General features: G+C 39.4%; 1 protein-coding gene across 5 annotated transcripts in view; it reads left to right on the plus strand.

Moving 5' to 3' along the window:
• The window catches only part of LOC141917798 (tyrosine-protein kinase Fer-like), a 216,578-nt gene that overhangs the window by 163,052 nt on the left and 26,193 nt on the right, over positions 1–27,333 (plus strand). For 3 of the 5 annotated variants that reach the window (XM_074811324.1, XM_074811323.1, XM_074811327.1), the window contains 3 exons: positions 8,582–8,638; positions 12,423–12,538; positions 14,700–14,794. In XM_074811324.1, coding sequence (XP_074667425.1) covers positions 8,582–8,638; positions 12,423–12,538; positions 14,700–14,794 — 268 coding nt within the window. Of the gene's footprint in view, positions 1–8,581; positions 8,639–12,422; positions 12,539–14,699; positions 14,857–27,333 lie in introns of those variants that run through there. The other 2 variants (XM_074811325.1, XR_012621465.1) reach the window with 2 other exon arrangements.

Genomic DNA, 27,333 nt, shown 5'->3' on the forward strand with positions numbered 1-27,333 from the left:
ATCTTCGGGCAATGTTAAATACTTTCTTTACAATGGAAGAGAAGTGTTTGGTGTTTGAAAAGGCTAGGGAGGACAATGAACACTGTAATACTAATGATGACCCTGCCAGACACATGCCTAAGACAGATCCAGAGTGGGGTCCAAATATTAGTGCAGGGGAAAATATGCTTAAATGATATCAGCAATTAATTTTGTATGGGGTCCAGCACAGAGTTCCAAAACCTAAAAATGTGTCAAAGTTATAGGAAGCAAGGCAAGGAAGTGAAGAAATCCATCAGCATTTTATGAAAGGTTGTGTAATGTTGCTAGACAATGGACAGATTTGAATCCAGAGATAAGGTGAATAGGAGAATGTTTAATATGTTATTCATTGGACAATCTGCTTCAGATATCAGGTGAAAATTACAAAAGGTAGATGGTGCCGGAGGAATGTCGATTTCACAATTAATTGGAATATCTTATAAGGCTTAGAATGCTCGAGATGAAGTTGAGAAAAAGGTAAGACAAAAGGAGAAGCAGAAAGATAGAAAATTACAGGCTACCTTGTTCACAGCAGCAATTACTGAGAGTTCAGTGAGAGGAAGAGGAAGGGGTAGAGGGTTCAGAAGGGGTGGTAGTAATGATAAGGGAAGAGGCCGTGCGAATAATCCCGTCGTCTGCTGGACGTTAGGACGAAATCAATGTGCTTACTGTAAAGAAGAAGGGCACTGGAAAAATGGGTGTCCAAAGAGGGAAAGATCACAAAAAAGGACAATGGCCCAAGGGGGGCTGGCACCTGAGGCAGATATGATCATGCTAGGAGCCTCAGGTTCAGATTGACAGGGACCGGGGGAAAATATTAAAATTTCCTCAGCTGACCCCCTGGTTCCAGTCAAGCTGGGGAATGAAACTATTGATTTTTTACTACGTAATGGGGCAACCCATTCGGTAGTAACTAGTTGTAAGGGACCTTTGAGTAAAACGCATATGCCAATTGTTGGGGTCACGGGAAAGCAAACTTTAATGCCATTTTTATAAAAGCCTATGCAATGTACTACATTAACTCATGAATTTCTATACATGCCAGAGTGCCCTTCCCATTGTTGGGATGAGATCTATTATGTAAATTGGAAGCGCATTTTCTGATGAGTCTATTCAGCTACATGTGCCTGAGGAGAGAGCATGGAGAGCTCAATTGTGTCTATTGACTGAAAAGAAACAGGAAGAGACCAGGATCCCGAAAGAAACTTTGGATGCTGTAATACCCCTGGTATGGGCCTCTGAGAAACCTGGACAAGCAAAGAACGCTACTCTGGTAAAGGTAGAGTTAAAATCAGGATCACAAATTGTAAGGAAAAAGCAATATCCAATGAAATTAGAAGCTATAGTAGGGTTAGAAACACTAATTAATATCTTTCTGCAATATGGCTTACTACAGGAATGTCAGTCTGAGTATAACACCCCTATTCTACCAGTAAGGAAACCTCAATCTCAAGAATATAGACTGGTGCAAGATTTAAGGAAAATTAACAAGATCACCATAGATGTCCATCCTGTAGTGTCTAACTCCTACACTCTACTGTTTACGATATCTGAAAATAACATGTATTTTACAGTGCTAGACTTAAAAGATGCTTTCTTTTGCATCACTCTGGAGGAGGAAAGCCAGAAGATCTTCGCCTTTCAATGGGAGACTCCCACTACTGGTAGGAAAGTACAAGTCTGTGCTGCCCGACCCTGTTCAGTAATGTACTTGCCAAAGAATTGGAAGAATGGCAAGGTAAGAATCCCTCCATCACACTGTTGCAATATGTGAATGATATACTTTTGGGAACCAGAACTGAACAGGAAAGTAAAATTGCCACAATTGACTTGCTCAATTTCCTGGGGCTAGCTGGATACCATGTCACCCAGAAAAAGGCCCAGATAGCTCAGACTACAGTGACTTACCTGGAATTGGAAATATCTCAGGGAAAAAGAGAACTGGGTGCAGAACGAAAAGAAGCTATTTGTTGAATAGCTCCCCCCCCAATCTAAGAACAAACTGCAAGGGTTCTTGGGAACGGCTGGATGGTGTGGGCTCTGGATACCAAATTTTAGCCTGATTGTCAAACCATTATATGCAGCTATCAAGGGGCCTGGAGAATCTGTGGAATGGATACCAGAGTGCCAGAAAGGATTTGATTCCATTAAGACTGCATTAATGAGAACTCCTGCTTTAGGTCTGCTGGACTTGAGTAATCCCTTTGTGTTATATGTCCATGAGAGACAACATGTAGCATTGGGGGTCCTGCCCCAGACGCTAGGAGACTGGAAAAGGCGGGTAGCTTACTTGTCTAAGCAATTGGATGAAGTAAGTAAAGGATGGCCTGCATGTTTGAGAGCAGTAGCTGCAGTGGTGGTGTTAACTAAAGAAGCCCAGAAACTAACTTTGGGACAGCCTATCACAGTTTTTGTATCACATGCAGTGATAGCCATACTTGAACAATAAGGGCATCATTGGATCTCTCCTAGCAGACTAGCTCAATATCAGGCAATGCTGACTGAACAAGATGATTTAACTTTAAGGATGTCTTCAACTTAGAATCCTACAACTTTAATGCCAGTAGATGAGAGGGGAGAGCTGGAACATGACTGTCTGCATGTCATGGAGCAAGTATACTCTAGCCAACCTGATTTGAAAGATGTACCATTATCTGATCCTGAAGTTGAACTTTTTACCGATGGAAGTAGCTTCATGATGAATGGGGAATGGAAGGCTGGACATGCCATGGTAAAAAGAGATTGAAGCACGAGCATTGCTGCCCAATATTTCCTCTCAAAAGGCAAAAATTATAGCTCTAAACTGAGCCTTGGAGCTGTCTAAAGGTAAAAGAGTAAACATCTATACAGACTCCAAGCATGCATTTGCAGTGGTCCACGCGCATGGAACCATCTAGAATGAACGCGGACTATTGTCTTCCCAAGGAGCTCCTATTAAATATGGAACAGAGATTCTGAAGTTGCCACGAGCTGTTTTAGAACCAAAAGAAGTTGCAATTGTACACTGCAAAGCACATCAGAAAGGGCACACTGAAATAATCAAAGGAAATCGAAAGGCAGATGAAACAGCTAAAAGAGTTGCAAAGAAGAATCATTGATTGGGGCATTGGTACTGACAGGAAAGACCCAATGGGAACCCCCGACTTATTCTGAAAAGGAGAACCAGCTTTCAAAAAGCCTCGAGTGTACTAAATCAGAAGAAGGATGGTGGGTAACCAAAGATGAGCAAGTATTAATTAGCACCTCTGTGGTTAGAGAAGTATTGAAGAAAACTCCCAGCAAATCTCACGTGGGAACAGACACGTTAGTTGCGAGTGTCAAACGATATGCTATAGGACCAAAATTACAAAAATTAGCTAATATAATTGTGCAGCAGTGTCAGCAATGCTGTAAAAATAATCCAAAGATCCAAAAAAGACCTCCACTGGGAGCAGTTAAACGAGGTCAAACCCCTGGGGAATACTGGCAAATAATTTTTTCTGAGTTACCAAAATGTGATCAGTTTAAGTATCTCTTTCTCAGGATGGCCAGAAGCTTTTCCGTGTTGTACCAACAAAGCCAGAGAGGTAATTAGAGCACAATTAAAAGAAGTGATTCCTAGATTTGGTGTTCCGGAAGGGATATCATTGCATAATAGGCCCCATTTTATAGCTGAAATAGTACAAGGAGTTGCTAAATTCCTACAAATTAAATGGTATTTGCATACTCTCTGACAGCCTCAGTCGAGTGGAAAGGTGGAAAGAATGAATCAGACATTAAAAAGACAGATTTCAAAACTGTGTCAGGAAACTCAGATGAAATAGATAGATATGCTGCCAGTAGCATTAATGAGAATTCAGATTACCCCAGGGTCAGAGAAGGTGTAAGTCCTTTTGAAGTACTGTATGGTAAACCATACCCAGTAAATGACTTAACTGGCAAAGATAGCCAAATGCATGTAACAGGAGATCATTCACTAGCTGGATATATGCTATCTTTGGGGGGTGTTCTCTCTTCCCTTCACAGGTACCTAAACCAGAGATCACCTATACCTATACTCCAGTACATGACTTCCAGCCAGGCAATAGTCTATATCTGGACTTGGAAGGATGAGCCCTTAAAGGAATGGTGGAAAGGACCGTTTATTACTTATACCACTGTTAAAGTAGAAGGGATAGACTCTTGGATACACTACACCAGGGTAAAGGAGGCTCCAAAGGAAGAGTGGATTTCTGAGAAAATCCAACCATTGAAGCTGAAGATTTAAAGAATCCAGCTGGGAATCCATTAAGTTGTATTCTGATTTAGATTGTATTCAAGGACTGATTTCTCTGTTTTGTATACTATTCATGATATTGATTCCTTTTGTGAGATATATGCTTAGAAATGTCTATCAAGAACAAAGTAGGATTAGTTTGGGTGATACAGTACTGTATACCAATTTTTCTGACTCAACAGGAACCAGGAAATCCGTGGATCGGAATTTACATTTCAGTCTGATTCAGAGGACCATTACAATCACAAATGGGTCTGATTGCTGGGTTTGTACTCATTTTCCAGAACATGGCTGAAAGGGGATTCCTTTAATAGGAATACACATTCCTACAAATATGTCATGGCGAAATCTGGAGTAATACTTCTTTTAAAGTAGATTCTTTAGAATCTCGGGAATGGGAAGTAGAAAGCCCACCTCCACATGACAGTTACAAATTATGTTTTCAGAGATGTTCCCCCCCAAAAGGGATGGATGGGATAAATTGCTTGTTGGAAAACAGCATTTTTGTGGGAAATTACACTAGCTGTAATCATAAAATAACAATAGCAAAAAGAGGAAATGTCAGCTTGCCCAATATTGTCTGGCCTGTTTCAGAAGGTAAAGGATGGTACTGGATATGTGGCACACAAGCCAGAAAAGTTTTACCAGGAAACTGGGCAGGAATATGCACTTTAGGTGCAATTGTTCCAAATATAACAATGATGGACAAGTTTAGTGGAGGTAAACCAATTTGGCTAAGATCATTCCTAAAGAGACAAAAAGAGGCAATCCTGTTATAGAACGACCAACAGCTTTTCATTCTTTTGCCAGATGGTTTATACCATGGTTAGGAGTCAGTGAATTGGAAAAAACCATAGCAAATATTTCGGCCACAATTGAGAAAATTGGGAATGAGACTTACAATGCTATAAAGGCCCTGCAAGAAGAACTGTCTCAGCTAAAATTGCTTTACAGAGTAGGATGGCTCTTGATATGCTGACCTCTCAAGGTGGAGTATGCACAGTTTTAAATATGAGCTGCTGTATATATGTAGATCAAAGTGGAAGGATGTCCACTGATTTAAATGAAATTTGGAAACAGACTAAAATGCTTCATGAGATACAAAAGGATACTACTTCTTATGGATTTGAAAAAACATTGAAATGGTTAACTTTCTGGAACAGCAAATAGGTGATGTTTTCTGCTTTTTCAAACCACTTTTATTTTTCCAGACTCATTTCATGTTCTTGCAGTTAGAACAGCCTATGGCAGTTACCGATTCTTAGTTTCTCAGGATCTTTTCCCCTTTTCCAAGACTATTTTTCACCTTTTCAGATGATAAGTTGCTGTTACAGTTCCTTGGTTTTGTACTTATCAATGGTATCTCAGGATGTCTCCAGTTTCTAGGTACCCAGCCATACTTCAAAGATGCCAGATGCACTTTTCAAGGATTCTTCTGGTTCACAGGCCTAGTTACCAGGCTAGCAGTTCCCAGTCCGGCAGGCATTTTCTCTGTCAGTATTTTTCAGCAGACATTTTCTTCTGCTCAGTAATTTTCCCCTTCTAACCAGGCCATCTTTATGGCTGCTCACATCAAGGTGTCAGGCAGGGAAACCAGACCAGAATAGGAGACCAGGGACCAGAATAAGAAATCAAGAGTCTGAAGCACACTTGTACGCAACAGGTCCAGTGGACAGCAATGAACAGCTGGTAGGCTTTATATGCAATGTAAATGGGACAGCCTACTAAAAATGGCTCCTAAGACTGCTGAAGCAACTCAGTCTTTGTATATTTTAGTTGTCAGGGAGAAGGATTGCAGGTCAGCCAGATTCAAGTCAGGACACACTCCTTATAAAAACAATCTGGAAAAATCACTGAGTTCTGGTTTTTCCCCACAAGTGCAGTTTAAATGTTCTGGTAGCCCACAGTAGGTTACTTTAAATGTGTTTTTTCTCTAGCACTTTTTAAAGTGATAGATATTCTGTCTGCATTCTTTTTCTAGTGTAATCTCTACTGAGTCTATTTCAACAAAAGAATTCATACATTACACTTACTCAGAAATATTGTAAGTATATAGAGTAGAATATTTCCTATCTGCTGTATCTGAAAATATATTTGCATACTGTATGTGTTACATGTATTTGTATTCATCCACAATGATTTTTTTAGTTTCATTGAACCTGGTAAATTATGCTTGAGGGAGAGTGTAATGGGGCAGTACATGCTTTTTGTTTTGTTTTTGAGATCATTTCACACTGTAAAGTTATTAACAATAGTGAGTGAAATTTTGACCTGTGATAAAAATCATATATGTGTTGTTTTCTAATGTAATGATTATCACATACTGTGGTTCACTTGGAAAGCAAGTACCAATTACAGGATTACAAAGGCAGTGACCTTAGTGATACCACAAATAGCTGTTAGCTTTAATATCTAACTGGAAAAGTTTGATAAATATATTAGTAGAAATGAGAATATCTAAATCAAAATTAAACAGACTTTGTTCAGGATAAATTTAAATGTATTTAATATTGTAAGTGAAACAAACAAGTTGACTCAACAGTAAAGTTTTTTTACTGTTCAGCAGGTATTCTTTATTAGCAGCGCTGGGGTCGCCCTGGGGATTCTCCACCATAAGTGTTCCCAAGAATTAGCAAGGGACATCAGTTTAGATACACACAAATCATACATATTCATTAGATTTCCTGGAAAGGGCTGTCTTATGATAATGAGTTCCCAGAATTCATTTACATAGTCCGAGCGTGCGTAGTAAAAATAGAGTGAGGGTCTTCGGTGGTCGAGGGAAGAAGTAAGCAGTCTTCTTCACGGTGTTCGCTAGTTGACCTTCTTTCCAGAGCATGCACTGTGAAGTAAAGTCCAGGTGCCTTCTTCCTAAATCAGCAAAATCATCCTCCCTATAACAGGATCTCTGTGTCCCTTTGTTCGAGTCCCCCTTATCTTGAGTTTGCCCATTCTAGGAGTTGCCCAAGTGTCCACTGAAGGCCTTGAGTCTGCTATCAGTGATTTATGTAGGGAGCATTTTACTCTTGTCTAAACAGACAAAGAGGCCTAGGGAAACAGTTAAGGAGTCCTTGGGAAACAAACGAAGCAAAACACAAGCAAAGCTTTCATGCATCACAGTTTAGTCTTAATCAATGCTTGTCAGAAATTCATTTGTTTGAGCCCCTTCATAAGGCAAAAAAAAAAAAGCACTTGAAAAATATTTTATCTTATGCTAAAAACTTTTACCAATATAATGCCTTAACACATATTCTCCTATTCCAGTCTTTCAGTTGCAAAATTTGGTTTAATATATTTATATCTTTGTACCTGGTAAGTAAAATGGAGGCAATAATTCACTCACTATTGTTTTTCACCCTGAAAGCAAATGGGAAAATAAAATCTAAAAAACTATGAACACTTTGGAAAATGGTTATTCCTTGAATTAAAATGTTTCCATCTCCTCTTACCATTTGCTAAAAGTCTCTCATACTTTTCATTCATGCTGGTACAAGACTGTAGCACCACAATTAGTAACAGAGATTGCTTGAAATATAATTAGGACCTTACCAATAACATGACAGGTGGTAATCATGCTTGCTATGTGGTTAGTAGATGAGGTGCTAACAGACTATATAAAAATGAACAATATTAAACAGTTGTTTCACTATATGGGTTAGACTTAAAATATCCTACTCTGACTTTTTCATTAAATATTTACTAAATACGTCTGTGTAGCAAGAAGCTTATGATTGTTTTCAATATGTCTGTGGGTTGCTGCAGAATATTTGTGGTATTGGTCATCAGCACTGAAAAGATACTGTAATCAGCGCTTGTTATGTTATCTTTTTCAAGTAGTTTCCTGTAATATCTCAAACTACCACAGAAGGTTTAAGAGATGCAAATATGTATCTTATTCATAATAGGAAAATTTGTTCTTTTTTTCAGTACACTGAGGAGAAATTTTTTTTTTGATATAGCAATGTTATTTTATATTCTAAAATGAAGTTGTCCTTCTGATTCTTACTTGAGTCTTTTTTTTTTTTAAACAGCGATAGATACCCTTTCCAGAGCTTGTGTGTAAGAGGTGTATGCTGTTGTTGTAGGCATAATATTCTGATAGAAATTTGCTGTATAGTATATTTCAATATCTCATTGTATAGCAAGATTTCTAAAACATGTTTTGTGGACTCTTGAATTTGTAACTTCCTAGCATGTTATTGATTGAGTGGTCTGAATAAAATCCTTCTTTAGGTATGTTTCTACTGACTGAAATTTATTTTATAGAAAGTACACAGACTAAAAATTCTTCTTTCCTTTTCATAGGACAAGAAATGGGCTCTCAGTCATGAAGATGTCACACTGGGAGAATTACTGGGCAAAGTAAGTTATCAAAGTGAGCTAAATAACATTTAAATAGGTATATATCAGTCATGAAGTCTGTATATTTCATATTTGCCTTATCTTTTAAATTACTGCAGTATGCAATTTTATACCAGCTCTTTTACTTTAATAGGAAAGACAACATTGTGCTTTAAATAAATGTAAGTCACATTTACTGGGAAGCAATGTAATGTGTCTGTGTTGCAGATGAAAGTATTAACACAGTAATGATTGAGCAGCAAATCAAGATTGATTAATGACTAGCAGCACTTAATCATTAACCAATTTTTAAAGATTTACAAAATAATTTGGTAAAATATGTTATGATTGAAATAGTGACTTAACTACAGATTCGAAGATGACAAGAGTCACTCTAACTTACTATACAGTACCTTAAATCTATATACATATATACATGCGCATTCACAAATACAAAACATACAAACACACAGGCAAAAGTATTTGGAGCCGGTAAAATATGTATGTCCATGAAAATAACTGTGAATACCCAAACACATCAGTAAACAGAGAGCGAGTAGGTGAAAGAGAAGCTAGCTCAAAGTTAAAATTTCCCTCTTTTCGAGTTTAGAGTAAATACTCACAATGCATTGGCATTCCTCAACAGGCAATAACTGAGACTCGAGCAGGTCGACTTTTCCCTGGCCTTCTGTCGGCTCTATCAGTGGGCAGTCCTTCGAGGAGTTAATGCCTGAGAGGTGTCCCAGCTCAGGGGAGATGCAGGTCAGCTGAGGCCCAGGAGAGCTAAAGGGTCTCACTGGTGCTGCTGTTTATAGGGTCCAAGATAATTGACTTTTGTCAGACACTTATCACTCTGGCCTAGCTCAGACAATGAGGTGTTCTGGTGTCTTCCACCAGTTGTGAACTGGATGGGTGTGCAATTCTGTTATTGTTTTCCCAGGTCCTTAGGAGGTGATGGGCTGTTATAACCGAGCCAGGCTAGTCAAAGGGACATCTTAACGCTCTTAAGTACTGCCATCAGCAGTAATTATCTCCCCAGGTTGGGGGGGGGGGGGGGGGGATGGAATTGCACCACCACAGTCTGAGTGCTGAAAATGTTTAACTAGCATACATATTTTTCTTATTTGGAAGGGTTTTAAGATAAGTGAATTTCTATAAAGCATTATGTGGCTGTTTTACTTTGTGCAATTTTACAAAAGAATAATATTGTTGCAAAAATAGGAAAGTGTTATATAAATAAAAAATCTGATATAATAAGATGATTTAATCAACACTTGTTAAAACAAATGCTCATTGGTTTTGTATGACAATTAATGTTAGGTAACCTCACAATGGTATATCTATTAAATTAATTCTTATAGTTTCTATCACAAATTGTGCTTAGTAGCTTTAAGTTTTTAAACCACCCCTATTCAGGTAATGCCCTGTACCTCACATAGATTTTCAGCAGCTTTGCAACTACCAACAAATTTAGTGCAAGTGCCACTTTGGAAGCAATGTTCCAAAAGATTTCCCCAAACTGGAAAATGAGGCTTAAATGAGAAGTAAAATGAAAGCAACAGTTGCCTTAGTATTGAGACACACTATAAGAATCGATAAACTGTTCAAGAAATGGGGAATTAAATACTGTCAGAAAATTGTTTCCCAGGATAAAACCCCTTTAACAGCTTAAGATGACAAAAAGTATTAGTTACCTTTAGACAGAGCTATATCCACATAAAATTCAATACAGTTACTATGCTAGTTTCACATTCTTAAATAGAAAAATATCAAGAAAAGTATAAAAAATAAAGATGTTTCAGGCATAAAAATGTTTGTCTTCCTAAAACCAACTATGAATGTCTTGATTAATAAAGACAGTTAAAGTAATCTATCTGAAAATTGATTACATTAGTAAAATGAATTTATGTATTTATTGCATGCTTTTGGCACAAAGCTTTTTTAATAATAAAGACGATTCAGTGCTTACAAGTGATTATAAAAGGAAATCTTGTTAAGAAGTATTTAAAAAATAATGAACATAATGAAAAGCTTTGTTCGGCCACTATATAAACTTGTTATGCATCCATCTCAAAAACAAAATAGTCAAACCAAAGTGTCACCAAAATGGGATAAAAGAACTTATCAACACCAATGTGATGTAGATAAGCAGACACTCCTTTATTAACGGCCAGGTGCGCAGGGGAGTCATCTCACCAACAACACACCCTAACTCATGTAGCATGCTGATTATATAGGATACAGTCATACATATTAATCAAGTTCTCATACATAAGCATGATAATCCCTGCAACTCATTTTCTTATTCCCACCCCTTTCCGGTCATGCGCACTTGAGTCCTGAAATGAGTCGGGGGGCTGCTTCTGCGACCACCATGGACTACTGACCTAAAAGAGAGACCCTCCTATGTCCTTGACTCAAGGACTTTGGCTCACGTTACAGTTTTGACATGCTTTGAGGCCCTTTCACAATGTATCCTTTAGAACACCTGGTCTACAGGGCTATAAATCGTCCTTACTGAACAGCCTAACAATGGTACCTGGTCATGAAATCTTATTCTTTGACTAGAAATGTGGTTAATGATTATTACCAGCCTACGTGGCCTTAGCCTGGGACTTTACAAAGGACTTTGTAGCAGCATAACTGGTTGTATGGTTACTCTAAATCATTCCTTATTTAAATCCAAATCACCAAAAATCATTAAAATCAGCTCAAATTAATAACAAATTGGTGACAAAAGGATGACAGGATGATATGAGAAAATGTTAAATAAAATGTCATAATTTACCTTGGAAATGAGAAATCTGAAGGATTATAAAATCTTGAGTGGCCTGGAAAAGAATAATAGAAAAATCATGGAAGTTTAATGTAGAAGATGATGCAAACTTTACTAAAGAGGAAGATTTTGCTTCACCTCAGGTGTGAATTTATTTGCTCTGTATTAATTCTATAATACCCTGCAAAATGAAAGTTATATAAAAGGAACAGATATAAAATGATAATTACATATTTTAAGTTAAGGAGAAATATTTTTTTAATACTTAAGTACTCTTTAAGGTAATTTCAATTTTCACTATTAAGTACTTCTAAACAGAAGGCTAGAGGAAAAGCATGTTGGGAGTGATTCAGCTACTTACCTTTGGGCATCTAGTGCCATTTTAGATATCAGAGGTAGTGTCCTGGCCTCTAGAAGCGCTATTCTAGAACGATAGATGGCTGTTAAAGATCCTCTGCCATGCTTGCCAGGTATGTTGTTTTCTCATATACTACTAGAGGCTTGTGTTTAGATACCTGAATGTCTTTTCTTGTAACTAAATAGCATTGCTGTTTTCCATCTATGATTTTTTTTTTTTTCCCTCCATTTCTCTATCTTCTTCCTTTGGCACTACAGTATTGAAATGCATGGTATAAAGAAATCTCCATCACCGAGGAAAGAAAATAAAACATTTCCAGAAGATTTTTGCTGTTTATTAAACTCATGTGCAGCTCCAGATACTAGCAAACAGGAGAGAGATTCATTTGAAAATTTACCTGACAAATTTAAAATGGAGTTGATTTGTACTTTGGGAAATACAAAGCTTATCTAAAAGAATGAGATCTTCAGTTTTTGTTTATGTTTTCCATGGGGAAGGGTTTGGCTGACACCTTCTTCCTTAAATTTCTGTCCTAAATAATTTTTATTATATTGTTATTTAAGTAGGAAATGTATCTGATGGAGATTATTCTATTCTCCTTACTTTAGTGTGCTTTTATGAAAAGGCAAAGACTTTGTTTCCTTAGAATAATATTTTTTTCCTGATTTCAGGGTAATTTTGGTGAGGTATATAAAGGAACATTAAAGGATAAGACTCCTGTTGCTGTAAAAACTTGTAAAGAAGATCTTCCTCAGGAACTGAAAATAAAATTTCTGTCAGAAGCCAGGTAGGTTTTCTAAATTTAATTAAAACATATATTTACACTGTGGTGTTTTTTCAAGTTCTATTACTAGATGAATTTATAAAATCTGACCTTCACAAAAATTTGAAGAAGCCGTTCTCAAACTTTTTTACTTTCTTTCTCTCCCTCAATATGTTCCACAACTGTTGTCCTAATAACTAAAAATAGGCATTTTTAATGTGTGAATGCAGCAGCATCTGCATTTGGCAATACCACCTCTTCAACAAAGCAAGCTATGCTTATAAAACACATTATTCTTATTGTAAGTGCCTCAATTTAAAACTTTTTCTGCATTTTGCCATAAGGATTCAGATAAAAAGACTGAAAGACACTGTTACTTTATACATGATTATATCACAGGATAACAAAATGGTTGCAGTTGGAAGGCTCCTCTGGGGTTCATCTTGTCCAAGTCCCCTGCTCAAGCAGGGCCACCTAGAACAGGTTGCTCAGGACTGTTTCCAGATGGCTTTTGAATATCTCCAAGGAGGAAGACTCCACAGTGTCCCTGGACAACCCCTTCCAGTGCTCAGTCACCCTCACAGTGAAAAAGTGTTTCCTGATGTTCAAACAGAACCTCCTGTGTTTCAGTTTGTGCCCATTGCCTCTTGTCCTCTCACTGGGCACCACTGAAAAGAGCCTGGCTCTATCCTCTTTGCATCCTCCCTTCAGATATTTATATACACTGATGAGATCCCCCCTGAGCCTTCTCTTCTCCAGGCTAAACAGTCCCAGCTCTCTCAGCCTCTTCTCATAGGAGAGATGCACCAGTCCCTTAATCATCTTTGTGGCCCTTCGCTGGACTCTCTCCAGTATGTCCATGTCTCCCTTGAACTGGACACAGGACTCCAGGTGTGGCCTCACCAGTGTTGAGTAGAGGGGTAGGATCACCTCCCTTGACCTTCTGGCAGTACTTTGCCTCATTCAGCCCAGGATACCATTAGCCTTCATTGCTGCAAGGGCACATTGCTGGCTCATGTTCAACTTGGTGTCCACCAACTGGCACCTCCTTTTCTGCCAAGCTTTCCAGCTGGGTGACCCCCAGCATATATCAGTGCATGGGGTTGTTCCTCCCCAGGTGCAGGACTTTGTCCTTCTCCTTATTGCACTACACTGTTGCACTGTAAATGTTGAATCATACCAGTCCTAAATCCTGCCTTCTTTCCTGCTTGATTAATAGAGCTGATCAAATTTGGACAGGTTATAGTATAGACCCCCATTTACTAATTTTTTATTGGGAAGAAGAATTCACTTCAGAAGACATATTCTGTGCTGTGTCAGGCAGCATGTGATTGCATACCTATTTTCAGATTACAATCATACCACAATATGCTAATTATTCTGAATATACGCTGATTATATGGGTATATAAATATCTTCAGGGTATATAAATTTCATCAGGGTAGGGAGGTATATCAAGATAATTTTAAAATTGTTTAAATTATCTTTCTTCTTGCTATGGAACTTGATATATTTTCATTTTTACTCAAAAAATAGTATGATCAATATGGAAAACTATAAGACATTATATAAATCACAAATATCAGCCATTACAGCTATTGAATATCTTTAAAGGGCTCATAACTCAGCTACTGCAGAGATGCTTCATTTGCTAAGCAGCCTGCCACTGGAAGAACAGTCTTAGAATGAAAGAAAAATAAATGTACTGTGTCTAAGTACGTATGTACCAAGTAGGTTAGTATTTTTACCCTTTCTCTTATGAAAAAGAGAAAAAGAAGACATGGTTAAACTTAGCAAATAGTAGAAGAAACATTTAAAAGTTCTAATGCTTCTACAGAATTCTTCCTAGCTCTTCAAATGTACATCTTGTAAATTATAGCATGCTGTTTTAGATTGTTCTTGAGGAACTACAGTTCTGTCAGGCCATTTTTCAGTTTTGTCATGTAGACAAATAGTAGAATTATAATAAAAATAATATAGCATTCAGTCTTGATTTATAAGTGAGTTGATGTGCCCTCATTCAAACACAATGACAAATGATCTGTTATATTGATTTTTTTTATGATAACAGTAATGACATGTTCCATTAAAATAATATTAAGGGTTTAAGATATTTTCCTATGATACTTAATCAGTTTATACAATAAATTTTATTAATATAATAAATTTACTGTATGTTTTGCAGAATACTCAAACAGTATGATCATCCTAATATTGTAAAACTCATAGGAGTTTGCACACAACGACAACCTATTTATATTGTTATGGAACTTGTTTCAGGTATTTTTTTTTAATTTTCTCACAGCATATGTTCATATGTATTGTTTCCATAGTGTAAATTTTTTTTTCTATTTGCTTTTATTTTCATTCTTATGACTGATCTCAGAAATCACCCATGTTACAAATCTTTGGAGATCTTAGCTTCTATCAGCTTAGGAGTGGAGTGAGCTATTCAAATCTGTTGTGAGTTTTTCTGTAACTATTCAAGAGTAGAATTTGCTACAATGTATCTCTGCCATATCTTCATTTTTCTCCTGAAAAGATATTAAATAATACTTCCTTTAACAATAGTGTTATATTGTTAATGCTATACTTGTATTTAAAGAAACTTAATGACTGGGTGGTGTTTCTATTTTAGTAACTCAAATTTGGATTATCTTTCATATGGGTTTTCTCTTTATGAAAATACATTGTTTAGCAAAATTGTTTTTCAGATGCTCTTGATTTATTTTTTAATCTTCAGTTCATAGTATTCATCAACAATTGGAAAGAGTTTCAAATTGATGGAATGATACTAGATTCAGGAAACTGTATCACTCTGATTCCCTCAGAAGCTGGAACGTGTGGGTTTGGTAGCCTCTGGTATTAATTAATATGCAACGCTTTGTTTTATATATTGCTAGATTTGTCTTCAAAATTATACTGCAAGCTGTTTTAAGAACCATTTAATTCATGAAGACTTAGTAAATATTTAGACTGTTTATAATTCCTGAGTACTAAATAGTAGAAATGCATTGATGAAATCTTTGATTTATTGGAATTTTCTGCCTTTATTCCATTAGATTATATTAGATTATTATATTAGTACATGTGATTGACTTTATTAAAATGGAAACCAACAGCATTGTCCTGAGACAATTTTTAGGACATACACTGGTAATCAGCTTCTCTAGACATCTCTGCTAATAAATATAAAACCTCATCTTTTAATAACTTTATCATTCTGGTTCAGGGTTTTCAGAGTCTAGGGCAACTTGTTGAAAAATACTAATATAATTAGAGAAGGAATTAGTGGAGGTCTTTCACTGATTCTCATGCCCAGTTTGCAGTCCAAATCCATCAAAAAAAAAATCTGTCTCCTGACTTTGGGTTTGCAAGAAACTTCTTAATTCTATCATGTTTTTCTGGGCTATAAGTCCTCTGGATAACTTCCATGCTTGCCTGCCCTCCATAATGTTACACTGTGCTCGAACCATCACACTTTTCTGTGTTCTTTGGACAGTTAAAACTTGGCTAGCACACCGTGAGACTGGCCAAATCAGCTAGAAAAGATAAGGATGCTAACTCTGCAGAACTTGGCAAAGACAGACAAAACACTTAGATCCGTTCAGAAAAGCAGTGACTCTGATATTACTAGTTTTCGGTTCTCTGATGACAAATTTAGCTGAGATTATCTAAAATTATTATTAGTGTTTTGACTTGATATTTAATGCTGCCCTTTGAAGAATAAAATGTTGGTGGCCTTTTTGACTTTCAACTCACCACTCAGTTTTCTCAGTATCTTCTTTATCTGTGCTTTGTCTTATATGTCTTTACAGTTGAAGATGTTTAAGCAGATTAACTCTTAAAATCCTTTTAATGACAAAAAATGGCATGATTTAAGTTAGAATTGTATTTTGTAAGTGTACAGCAGTGAAAGTTTGTGATTAATAAATGACAGTTTCTTCTCTGAGAAAACATTAGAAACCATTCCATAAAGTGTGGAATTCCCTGTGTTAGGATTTTTAATGTTCTGTTTAATTACACTTTTTCTAAAGTTCTTATTTCCCAAATACATGTTGTCCTGGTTTAGCCAGGATAGGGTTAAGTTTCCCCAGCAGTGGGGGGAAGCTCTAGCCGGGTTATTCATATACCATGCTGATGTCACGTCCAGGGGCCAGAGCACGGGAAGAATCGGTGATCGTGTGGTTGGCGCAGCCGGTGCTCTCACTGCTGTATCGGTACATACCTTGCTCTGTTCATTGTTATCACTGTTATTGTTATTGTTGTTGTTTGCTGTGTTGCTGTTGCTCTGTTGTATTAAACCTTTCCTTATCTCAGTCTCGGGGCTTTGTATTTCACTCCCTTTGTGGGGGAGGGGCAGCGGCCGCGTGGTCTCAGACCCCGGCAGGGACTAAACCACCACAACTTTTGGCGCCCAACGTGGGGCACGAGAGGGCTGAGATAAGGACAAAAGGAGAAGGTGTGTTAGAGCAATCTGTTAGGTGTGATTTTTCTGGTTTTAGTTGTATTTGTTTGATAAGAAACATTTGCAATACTGGCCAACTTGCTTGCGTGGTGGGGCTGGATCAATCCTTATATCCATTGTGCATTCCCAGTGCTGGTGTTTGTTTTCGGTGGAAAATGTGTCAAGGGTCTTGTTTTGCTGTACTGGCTGCAGACTGCTTATAATATGCTTGTATCGCTGCTTGTGGGGGTGAACCGGTATCTGTTTGCTGCCTGGGCTTTTGTTAAGGGTCTCACCCCCTCCATGAGTGAGCCAAGGGAAGAGATTCTCTTGGTTTTTGAGAGTTTCAGCTATCCCTGGAGCACCCAGGCCAGTGTGCTTGCGGCACTGTGCTTTCTAAATGTCTGCCAGATCTTGTTTTGGGCCATGCGGTACTTCTCCAACAATAGCACCACCCGGAAACCTGCCCCGGGGCAGATAGTTATAAATGGCAAGGGGTGTGGGAGAAGATGGGCAAGTACCTGAGTGAGTGGTCACCCCCAACGTTCTGGGATTTTACTCCCGAACAAGTGCAGAGTCCTGATAAACTGGTGGAGTGTTTGGAAAAGGTGTGCTGCCAATCTGACAAACCCCGGGAGATGCAGCTCGCTGCGATGTGCTGGGGGCTTGCCCATGCTTACTGCATCGCCCTTAACACTGATCACTGCCCTCAAGGGGGAGAAAGGGCTGCAGGGTCTGAAAGTGAACTTACTGGTGCAGCAGCTGGGCCAGGGGGACAGGCAGTGCCAGTACCCGTTGCCTCCACCAGCACAGCAGCTGAGCCAGAGGGACAAGCAGTAGCAATATCAGTTGCCCCGATGCGGAAAACCAAATATACCAAAAAATCCCCTCGCAGTGCACAGGGTGATAATGAACCAGGCCCATCACGAGAGCAGGAGGAAGAGCCGGAGGTAACCATCTGATCTCTATCCCTGAGTGAGTTGCGAGATATGCGGAAGGATTTTAGCCACCTTCCAGGCGAGCAAATTTGCACCTGGCTGCTCCGATGCTGGGATAGTGGAGCTGCTGGTTTGGAATTGGAGGGGAGAGAGGCCAAGCAGCTGGGACCTTTAGTCAAGCAGGCTGGTATTGACAAGGCAATAGGGAAACAGGCTCAAACCCTCAGCCTTTGGAGGCGACTCCTGCTCGCTGTGAGGGAGAGGTACCCCTACAAGGATGATGTTCTATGTTGGTTAGGCAAGTGGACTGACATGGAGAAAGGCATTCAGAACCTCAGGGAAATGGCTGTGTTTGACATGGTCTATGGTGATCTGAATGATGAGCGGTCACCAATGGATCCAGATCAGGCCCCTTGCACACAGTTGATGTGGCAGAAGTTCCTGCAAAGTGGACCAGAGGCACATTCCAAAGCATTAGCAGTAGCGTCCTGGTGGCGAGACACCCAGACTCAGACAGTGGATGAACTGATTATCCAGCTCTGGCAATATGAGGGAAGTCTCCCTTTCTCCCAACATGCTTTGGTTTCAGCTGTAGAGGAACTGTCTCAGAGGCTTCAGAAAATGGAACAGGACATGTCCTACATTATACCTGCACGGGCCGATGTCTCAGCTATTAGAAGCAGGCGCTTCCCCACCCAAGAGAAGGGCAGTGGAAGACACACACCACGGGGCACCCTGTGGTTCTTCCTCCGTGACCATGGGGAGAACATGAGAAGGTGGCATGGACAGCCCACTTCCGCCCTAGCTGCACGAGTACAGCAGCTGAAAGGGAAGACCACCATGAAAGGGGAATCTTCCAAGAGAGATGCAGCTCCAGTGTCCAGTCGGAAATCCCCCAGACAGAATAGAACGGCCAACATTATGCTTGACCCTCTTGAGGGGACCAGGAAGTCATTCCTGCAGGAGTCACTCTTAGATCAAGTGAGTGATGGTGAGCAGGATTAGAGGGGCCCTGCCTCCAGACAGGTGGAGGAAAGGGATAATTGGATTTACTGGAAGGTGTGGATCCGATGGCCTGGCACATCAGACCCACAAGAATATAAGGCCTTGGTAGACACTGGCGCACAGTGCACCCTGATGCCATCAAGCCACAGTGGGGTCGAATTCATCTGCATCTCCAGAGTGACAGGGGGATCCCAACAGCTGACCCTATTAGAAGCTGAAGTAAGCTTAACTGGGAAGGACTGGCATAAGCACCCCATTGTGACTGGCCCAGATGCCCCGTGCATCCTAGGTATAGACTACCTCAGGAGAGGGTACTTTAAAGACCCAAAAGGGTACCGGTGGGCCTTTGGTATAGCTGCCCTGGAGGAGGTTGAGCAATTGTCCACCTTACCCGGCCTCTCAGAGGACCCCTCGGTGGTGGGGTTGCTTGAGGTTGAAGAGCAGTGAGTGCCAATTGCCACCAAGACGGTGCACCGGTGACAGTACCGTACTAACCGAGATTCCCTAGAAAGCCAGAAGGTGATCAGCAAGACTCATTCACCTTTCAACAGCCCTATTGTTTTGCTGATTAAGGATACCAATTAAACTCGGACACCAGAGTGAAAGGAGTAGGCGTACGTTACTAGTGATAACCAAGTAATGTAACAGCGTAATACAGAGAACATGCAGTAAGAAGAAGCAGAACAGTGCACTTAAAGCAACAAACAGAGTAATGCATCAAATCATTACTACACGAGAGAGAGAGAGAATAGTAATTAAGAGAAATACATCACCACTTGCATATATAATCATCATCATCCAGACCCGCAGGCGCTGGGCAGCCCCGGTTACAGCGAGGATTTGGAGAGCCTGTCCCGGCAAGTGGGAAATCCTACGCGGTGCGTCCACCCATAGGTGAGGCATCCAAAGTCGCTGTGAACGGGCCCAGCCTTATATACCAGAGATCGACAAGCCAGAATAGCTGGCATCTTTGTTTTGAGCGGAAAGTTTCTGGTTTCATTCTCCTGTTGGATTCCACCCAAAGCTTGGCCAGGGCTCGGGGGGGAGACCAAGGGAGTTTCTAACAAGGCCAAATACTTGGGTTCTCAGCCTTGAAGAAGGCTGCGAAAGGAAAGTCGGATACATTCTCTCCCCTCTACTGATTATATTTTGTCTTTCACTAGCGAGTTTACATATTTTACTAATGACTACATGCTAAGTTAGCAGCTTCAGCTTGGGGCCTGTTGTTCAGGCTGCAGTATTTCAATGCTTTAGCACTTTTTACACCAGCATAAGTAGGTTGTTATAACTTAGTACAATACCTACTAGCACAATGGTTATCAGTTATAAAATATACAGGATTCATCTATAGGTCAACTCAGGCTTGGGCCTGTTGTCCAAGCCTTAGCACTTCATTAGGTCCGTTGACCTATAGGTGAATCATGGCTCTCAAACCATTTCTATGATTAGTGACATTAGTTTTCATCCATCAGTTGATGATGCCTCATGTCCCGATCCACTATCAGGGAGGGTTCTTAAATGATCCTAGGAGTGAACTTAAGACACAAACGAGGTTAGATGCCACACAACCTCGTAAGCTCTATTTCCCATAACAAGCAATAATAGCGATAGGACAGAGAGAAGAAGAAAGAGTCAGAATACCTAAGCGAGCAAACGGAAGAGATGCAGCAAGATCAGTTACCACCACCACGAATCCAGCGACATTCCGTTGTCTCAGTCTCAGTACAGGTTATAAGGTTGCTCCAAGCTCCGCCGAGAGAGAGGTGATGTCAAAATCCCAAAATTTCAGCTCTGAGCCCTGAGAGAGGAATATGCAGTCCTTTTATTGTCCTAGTCCCCACAATTCCTTCAAAGAGTGTGTCCATTTCCACGGAGGTCATTGTACATGCCACCCCGTGTTCTTCCATGTTCACAGGCCCAGGTGTTCACGGTGGTCTTCACTTGGCTCGCGTGCAAGCGCAATTTGACAGGCACTGCCAAGGGTGTCCTTGTTGTGGCTTCAGGCAAATATGGCGGTTTCTTCGGGGACAGTTCATCTCCTTCAGAGCGTACTCCTCCGTGGTGACAGGATGTTGAGGCCAGGTAGTGGTAGTGGAGCAGCAGCAATGTCAAGACAAGCACAGTCTAACACAGTCTTTTACACCATCCCGTGGCTCGACATCGCTGTCCTCGTGGTGGCACGAAGGATAGAGATATAAAGAGAAAGGATAGAAATAGCACGCAACATGATAACTAATAACATTTCTAACGGATATATAAATTTTCCGTTAATAAACATGTAACTAATAATATCTTTAACAAATATGAATATCTTCAGTTAACAAGCATATCTAACAACATCCCTAACAAATATGTCATGCTCAAAATTAACTAACTCTACAAAACCAAAACATTTTATAAGACTATATAGTAAATTGGAATCACCACTAACACGTGATCCATTATTCTTCCGTGGTTCTGGCAATGTACCACTGAGTATTTGTGGCCCTGGCAATCCACGCAGTCTGCTGCCCTGCTCTGCCGAAGTTGGGGTCAGCATACGCAGCAGGAAAATTGGTTTCCACGCCCCCTTATCCTAAAGCACATGCGTCATCTGGGCCTAGAAATGTCAATCCCAGATTTAAACAAAGGTAAACGAGCAACAACACTACAAATAACAAATAAACCAATATTAACACTAACAATGGTTAGCAACATTTTAACCAAACATATAATAAAGGTAACAGTAACAACAACCCTGTCAATTAATAATATTTTAACTAAACATATTTAACCAAAATGTGTCTGAGGCTGGGCCTAAGGATGTGCTCCCGGTCCTTGGGGACTGGGGGAAGAAGGTGGTTGTCTGCATGAATAAGCACAATTACAAGACAGTTTACATGGACACTGACAAGATGAACACTTACATACCACAAGAGAAAATATAGCAAGAGCTAACAGAGCAACCGCCACAAAATTAAGTATTAGAAGGGGATAAATTCTGGTTGTTGTTGTCAATTGTGGAGCTGAAGATGGTCTGGCTCGCTGGAGCTGGGGTCTGCCTACGCAGCAGGAAGATGTATTTCCACACCCCAGCCCAGAGCGCATGTATAGTTTAGGCCTTGGTATTTCCATCTCGCCTTCATGGGCTCAGTAATGACCTTTTAAAGTCCAGGCCCCATTAGCAAAGGGACCTTCCCCTGATTTGGTATCTATTGTTTGCTCATAATACTGGCAACAGAATGACATAAAACCACAAATTCCCTTTCCTCCCATTCTTGGTTAACATTTAGGAAGCTGGAGCTTCCCCCTGAATCAAGGGGTCACCCAAAGCAATTTTGCAATGATAGACAATACATCCTAAAAACATTAATAAGACAGTGAACATCAACACTATACAAAAATTTAAATTCACATAAGGATCCCCTGTTGTGACTCAGGATATCTGTCTCCGGGGGGTTTTACCTGCAAGAAAAAGGAAAGAAAAGCTTCTCGGTTCATTTTGAGAACCGGAAGTGGGTTATAATTAGAAAGATGGGATAATCCACCTTGTATTAATTTTTGTGCTCCTTTCCATGAGCATCTTTGGCTTTCCAGGTGTACTTGTTTATTGGGGTATCCAATACCAATGGTACTGCTCCCACCGTGGGGAGTTCGACTAAGACAGGTTGTCCTGGCAAAGGAGATGGATTTCTGGGGTGGTCAGGGCCATGTGGGGCTGGCTTGATTGTTGGAGCCTTTGGACAGAACGCTGTGATCTTTGGGCATCTATTTACTGACACATTTAACTCCACTTCTCCTTTCTGCAGAGGCCATAAATCAAAAGCCTTTTGAAAAGTTTCTTTAGCTAATTCAAAAGCAGCTTGCTGTTCATTTCCCCATTCAAATTCATATTTTTTCCTTGTCACCTTATACAAAGGGGTTAAAATTTATCCTAAATGGGGAATATGTTGCCTCCAGAATCCGAATAGCCCAATAAACCTTTGAGCTTCTTTTTGTCTTGTGGTACAGCAAAATCTAAAAATTTTTTGTCAGGCTTTAGGCAGTATTTCTCGATGCCCACAGTGCCACTGAATTCCTAGAAACTTTACCGTCTGAGACGGTCCTTGGATTTTTTTTCAGGGTTAATTTCCCAACCCTTCTGTTTCATGTGATTTACCACTAATTCAAGAGCTTGTTGTACCTCCTCATCTTCATTTCCTTGGATCAAAACATCATCTATATAGTGACTTAATTGTGTGTGAGGAGGCAGCTGTATCTCATCTAAATGTTCAGCTACAATTCTATGACAGATAGTGGGGCTGTGCAACCACCCTTGTGGTAATCTAGTGAAAGTGTATTGCCGCCCTGCCATGTGAAGGCAAATTGATCCCAATGCTCTTCTGCAATCGGGATGGTAAAAAATGCATTAGCCAAATCTATTACAGCGTACCCAGTTCCTGGATGTTTCTGAACTTCTTCTATTAAAGCGACAGTGTCTGGCACAGCTGCTGCAAGCGGTGCAAGCGGTTTCTGGTTTCATTCTCCTGTTGGATTCCACCCAAAGCTTGGCCAGGGCTCGGGGAGGGAAACCAAGGGAGTGTCTAACAAGGCCAAACACTTGGGTTCTCAGCCTTGAACAAGGCTAAACAAGGGAAGTTGGATACATTCTCTCAGCGTTTCATCCTCACTACTGATTATATTCTGTCCCAGCTGCATCTTTCACTAGTGAGCGTACATACTTTGTTAATGATCACATACTAAGTTAGCAGCTGCAGCTCGGGGCCTGTTGTTCAGGCTTCAGTACTTCAACACTTTAGCACTTTTTACACCAGCATAAGTGGGTTGTTATAACTTAGTACAATACCTGTTAGCACAATGGTTATCAGTTATAAAATATACAGGATTCATCTATAGGTCAACTCAGGCTTGGGCCTGTTGTCCAAGCCTTAGCACTTGACATAGCAATGAGTAACCGAAAATAATAAATAAGGTAGCAGAGCACGTTGGAGATATATAACCAAAATGAAAATGTCTATCAGAAATTATATATGTTAATGAAAAAGAACCATCATTTACTTACATTTCAGTTTCTTCTAAATTTGCTGTTGGCCATGTTGAACTAACTTCATACATCCACTCAGTGTCAATCCATCATAGAATACTCCAATAGAGAAAGACTTTGTTATATTTTTCCCTGTCCATCACCTATCAAAAAATGTAGGAAGTATCTTAATCTAATTTGTGAGCATGTCTTATAACTTCTCTTTACTTTAAGGAGATGCATGTGTGGACAAATATATCCTATTTTACTTCTCTTGGCTGGGTTGTTAGGGTCTAGGTCATTTCTCAGTAATGTCCTGTGGGCCTTGCAGAAATCTGTACAAGGGGAAAGGGGAGGAACATTCTTTAACCAGATTGTGGCATCTTTTTCTAGAGTTGGTTGGTATGAGGTCACTCTAGTCCTTCTAGCTTCTTAGACAACATTTAATGAAAAAGACAGTCCCTTAAATTGACTGAGAAAGGAGAAGGCTTGAGAAGACAGAACTTTTTATTCTAACCATGTTTTCATGATGGTACCACTGATGATGACCCGGACTTGTGAAGTTTTATCCACTGGATTGAAAGCATGGGAGTAAGAGATTTCGGGTTTTTAAAGATTAAGCTACACATGATTCTTGTATCAAGTTGACAGAGAGTCCAGTAAATTGATTAAAGACAATTTCTTCTGATGACTCAGAGATCATAACAAATATTTTAACAAATAAATATTTTATGATTGTCTAATAAAATATTCCCATTGTCAATCACAATATAAACTTCATTCTTACATATTAAAAAACCCTGTATTGAGCAACACATAAAACCAGAAAGTACATTTTAATACAGAAAAAGTCAACTGGAATATTTTTAAAGCTGTTGTGTTCTCCTGTTTTCCAGATAAGCAACTGGCACCATTGTCTGAGTAAGGAGGCATAATAATTGTTTTTTTGACTACAAAAGAGAGTGTTCTACCAACTGTTTCTTCTTTCTTGTGACACATATACCACAGATAAATATCTCAATAGGTGTTTGTGGTTACCTACTAAAAAGAAACCCCTGGTCAGTGTTCTAAAGATCATTTCCTCTCTTTTCTCCTTTCAGAATGAACCCTGCATCTTTTTATGGAAAAGAAGAAGCTAGAATACCCTTCTGTCTCATACTTCTTCACTATTATCTCCTAGTCCCAACTTTTCTCACTGATCATGAACTTTACTATGGTATTTCTGATTTCAGAATAAGGGGGTTTAATTCACTGAAACCATGAGGATCATTTAATTCCATTTTCACTTGCTCATAATATATCATGTAATCTCCCACACAATCAAAATCAAATTACAAGAGACCCTCTAAACTCTCGATGTTTTTTCTTTTCCTAGGTTTAGGGAAAAGCTAGTAAAAATCAAATGAAATTTTTCAGATGCAAAAAGCAATCCCAAGCCACAGAATTCTTTCTTCTCCTACTTTATGTTCATTTCAATTTACTTGAATTTCAGCTTGCCCTAAAAGAAGGACTTAAGGTAGAAGAAGGAACTTCTCATGTTCATGAATCATGTGTTCTAGGGTGGAGAATTTTGAATGCAGTTGTATAATCTTGTGGAGTTACCACTTGCAAATACTTTCAAAAGTATATCCTATAGAACTTGTATCAGTTCTCTCTAGAAGGATTTGTCTAATAACAGCAGATGCAAACATCTTCATAAGTTCCAACTATTGATTCAAGATGGTAGAAGTAAGATTGCAGTTACACTTTTCATAACCTTCTCCTTTTAGCTGTTGGACTCTTTAATCACAAGCAGATAGCCTATTATCTCTTTCAGGTTTCTGTGTATTTAAGCACTCTTATAATTAACATAGTTAAATTTACATCCCTAGAAATTTTTTAAAAGAACTTTCATTTTGCAAAGTCAAGCATTCAAAAATAGACAATTCAAGAATCTGACTTGTCTGCTGAGTCTGAATTTAGCTTTCTCTAGCATATATATTTTAATACAGCATTTAATAACTGAATTTCCTTTTCATACCAGATCTGTACCTCATACAGTTCTGAATAGTTTTTCAGTATTTGTTTCTCTTCTCCAAATCCATTCTATGGCCACAGGCCTTATTTAATGTATTCTATCAGTGATCTGCTCTTAGTGGGATTTTCCCCTCCCCTTCCCCCCTCCCCTCAGCAGACATTTCTGGGGTTTTCACTGTAATACTAAATGCATTGCAAATGTTACTCTGGAATACTAGCATGCATTCCTGATGCAAACATAAAATTTCTATTTGATAATGGATGCATGATTCCAACCTGCCCACCCACCCACACATTAATTGGACACTGAGTTTGTGTTTCTTGTTTTATTTATGCTCATGCTGACATACATTGGAGTAGATTGGCTGAATACTTGCAACTGCAAACAGGTAGAGCTATGCTTGTACATATAAAGGGCAAAAGAAGGTTGTCTGAATTTATCATTGTATTCAGGTTTCAGCTATGTATGGTCAGCTTATACCTAGACATACATAATTAGTTTTTAAGGTGAAATTCAGCAAGATCATCACATCCATCTTTGCAGCTGTTCAGATTTGGACAGAATCATTTGGGATGCAAATTCTCTATGTCACTGATGAATAAACAAGTCAGAGGTGACAGTTTTTATTAGCTCAGGTGCAGCACTGCATGACTGCAGATATGCTGGCATGTTCAGAAACAGCATGGCTATTTCTATAATGCCTGTAACAGGATCTGATAAGCCATTCCTAACTCAGGCTCTTGGGCTACCTCTGCATCCTGTTAATGCCATTGTATCTGCAGTTGGCTTTGGTTCATCTTGGCTTATTCACTCCAGCTCTTCTGAAAGTAAGATGACTCCATTGCTGCTTTCTGTACACTACAGCACTTTTTAGCTCCAGTGGGCTTATTAGGTCAGAGGCATTTGCAAATAAAGCCCAGTATTCTGCCTGATGTAGCAAGCCCTTTTCTTGGCCTTCTTGGAAAGGAGGGCTACAAGGTATCAAGTGGAGAAATGCCTACAGATTCAGTATAGCTGGTGCTGAGATGCAGCTAATACATCCTGTTAAATCTAAGCTGAGTTCTGTGGAATTACTCATATTTTCCGTATTATGCTCTGTAGTGATATATTTGGGTATAGCACCAAATCACAGCTGACTCCATATATTTCTGCTGTTAGCTGCACTGAAGCTAACAAGCCCATTTGGAACCAAGGACTGAGGTAGGTATATCTTATTTGTTGATAATGTGAATAATATCCAGATTATCTGAGCTTTTCTGCTAGTTGGAGTGTCTAGATCTATTATCTTGAGTAAATGAGATCTCATTGTAGTCTAAGGCTCACTCAAATATGCATACACTGTTTTACCTGAGCCCTGCTATCTCTGGGATACAGCTGATTCCATTCATAGGCCTGGAATGCTGACTGATG

The sequence above is a fragment of the Strix aluco genome, chromosome W, assembly GCF_031877795.1.
Source record: "Strix aluco isolate bStrAlu1 chromosome W, bStrAlu1.hap1, whole genome shotgun sequence".
Taxonomy (NCBI): Eukaryota; Metazoa; Chordata; class Aves; order Strigiformes; family Strigidae; genus Strix; species Strix aluco.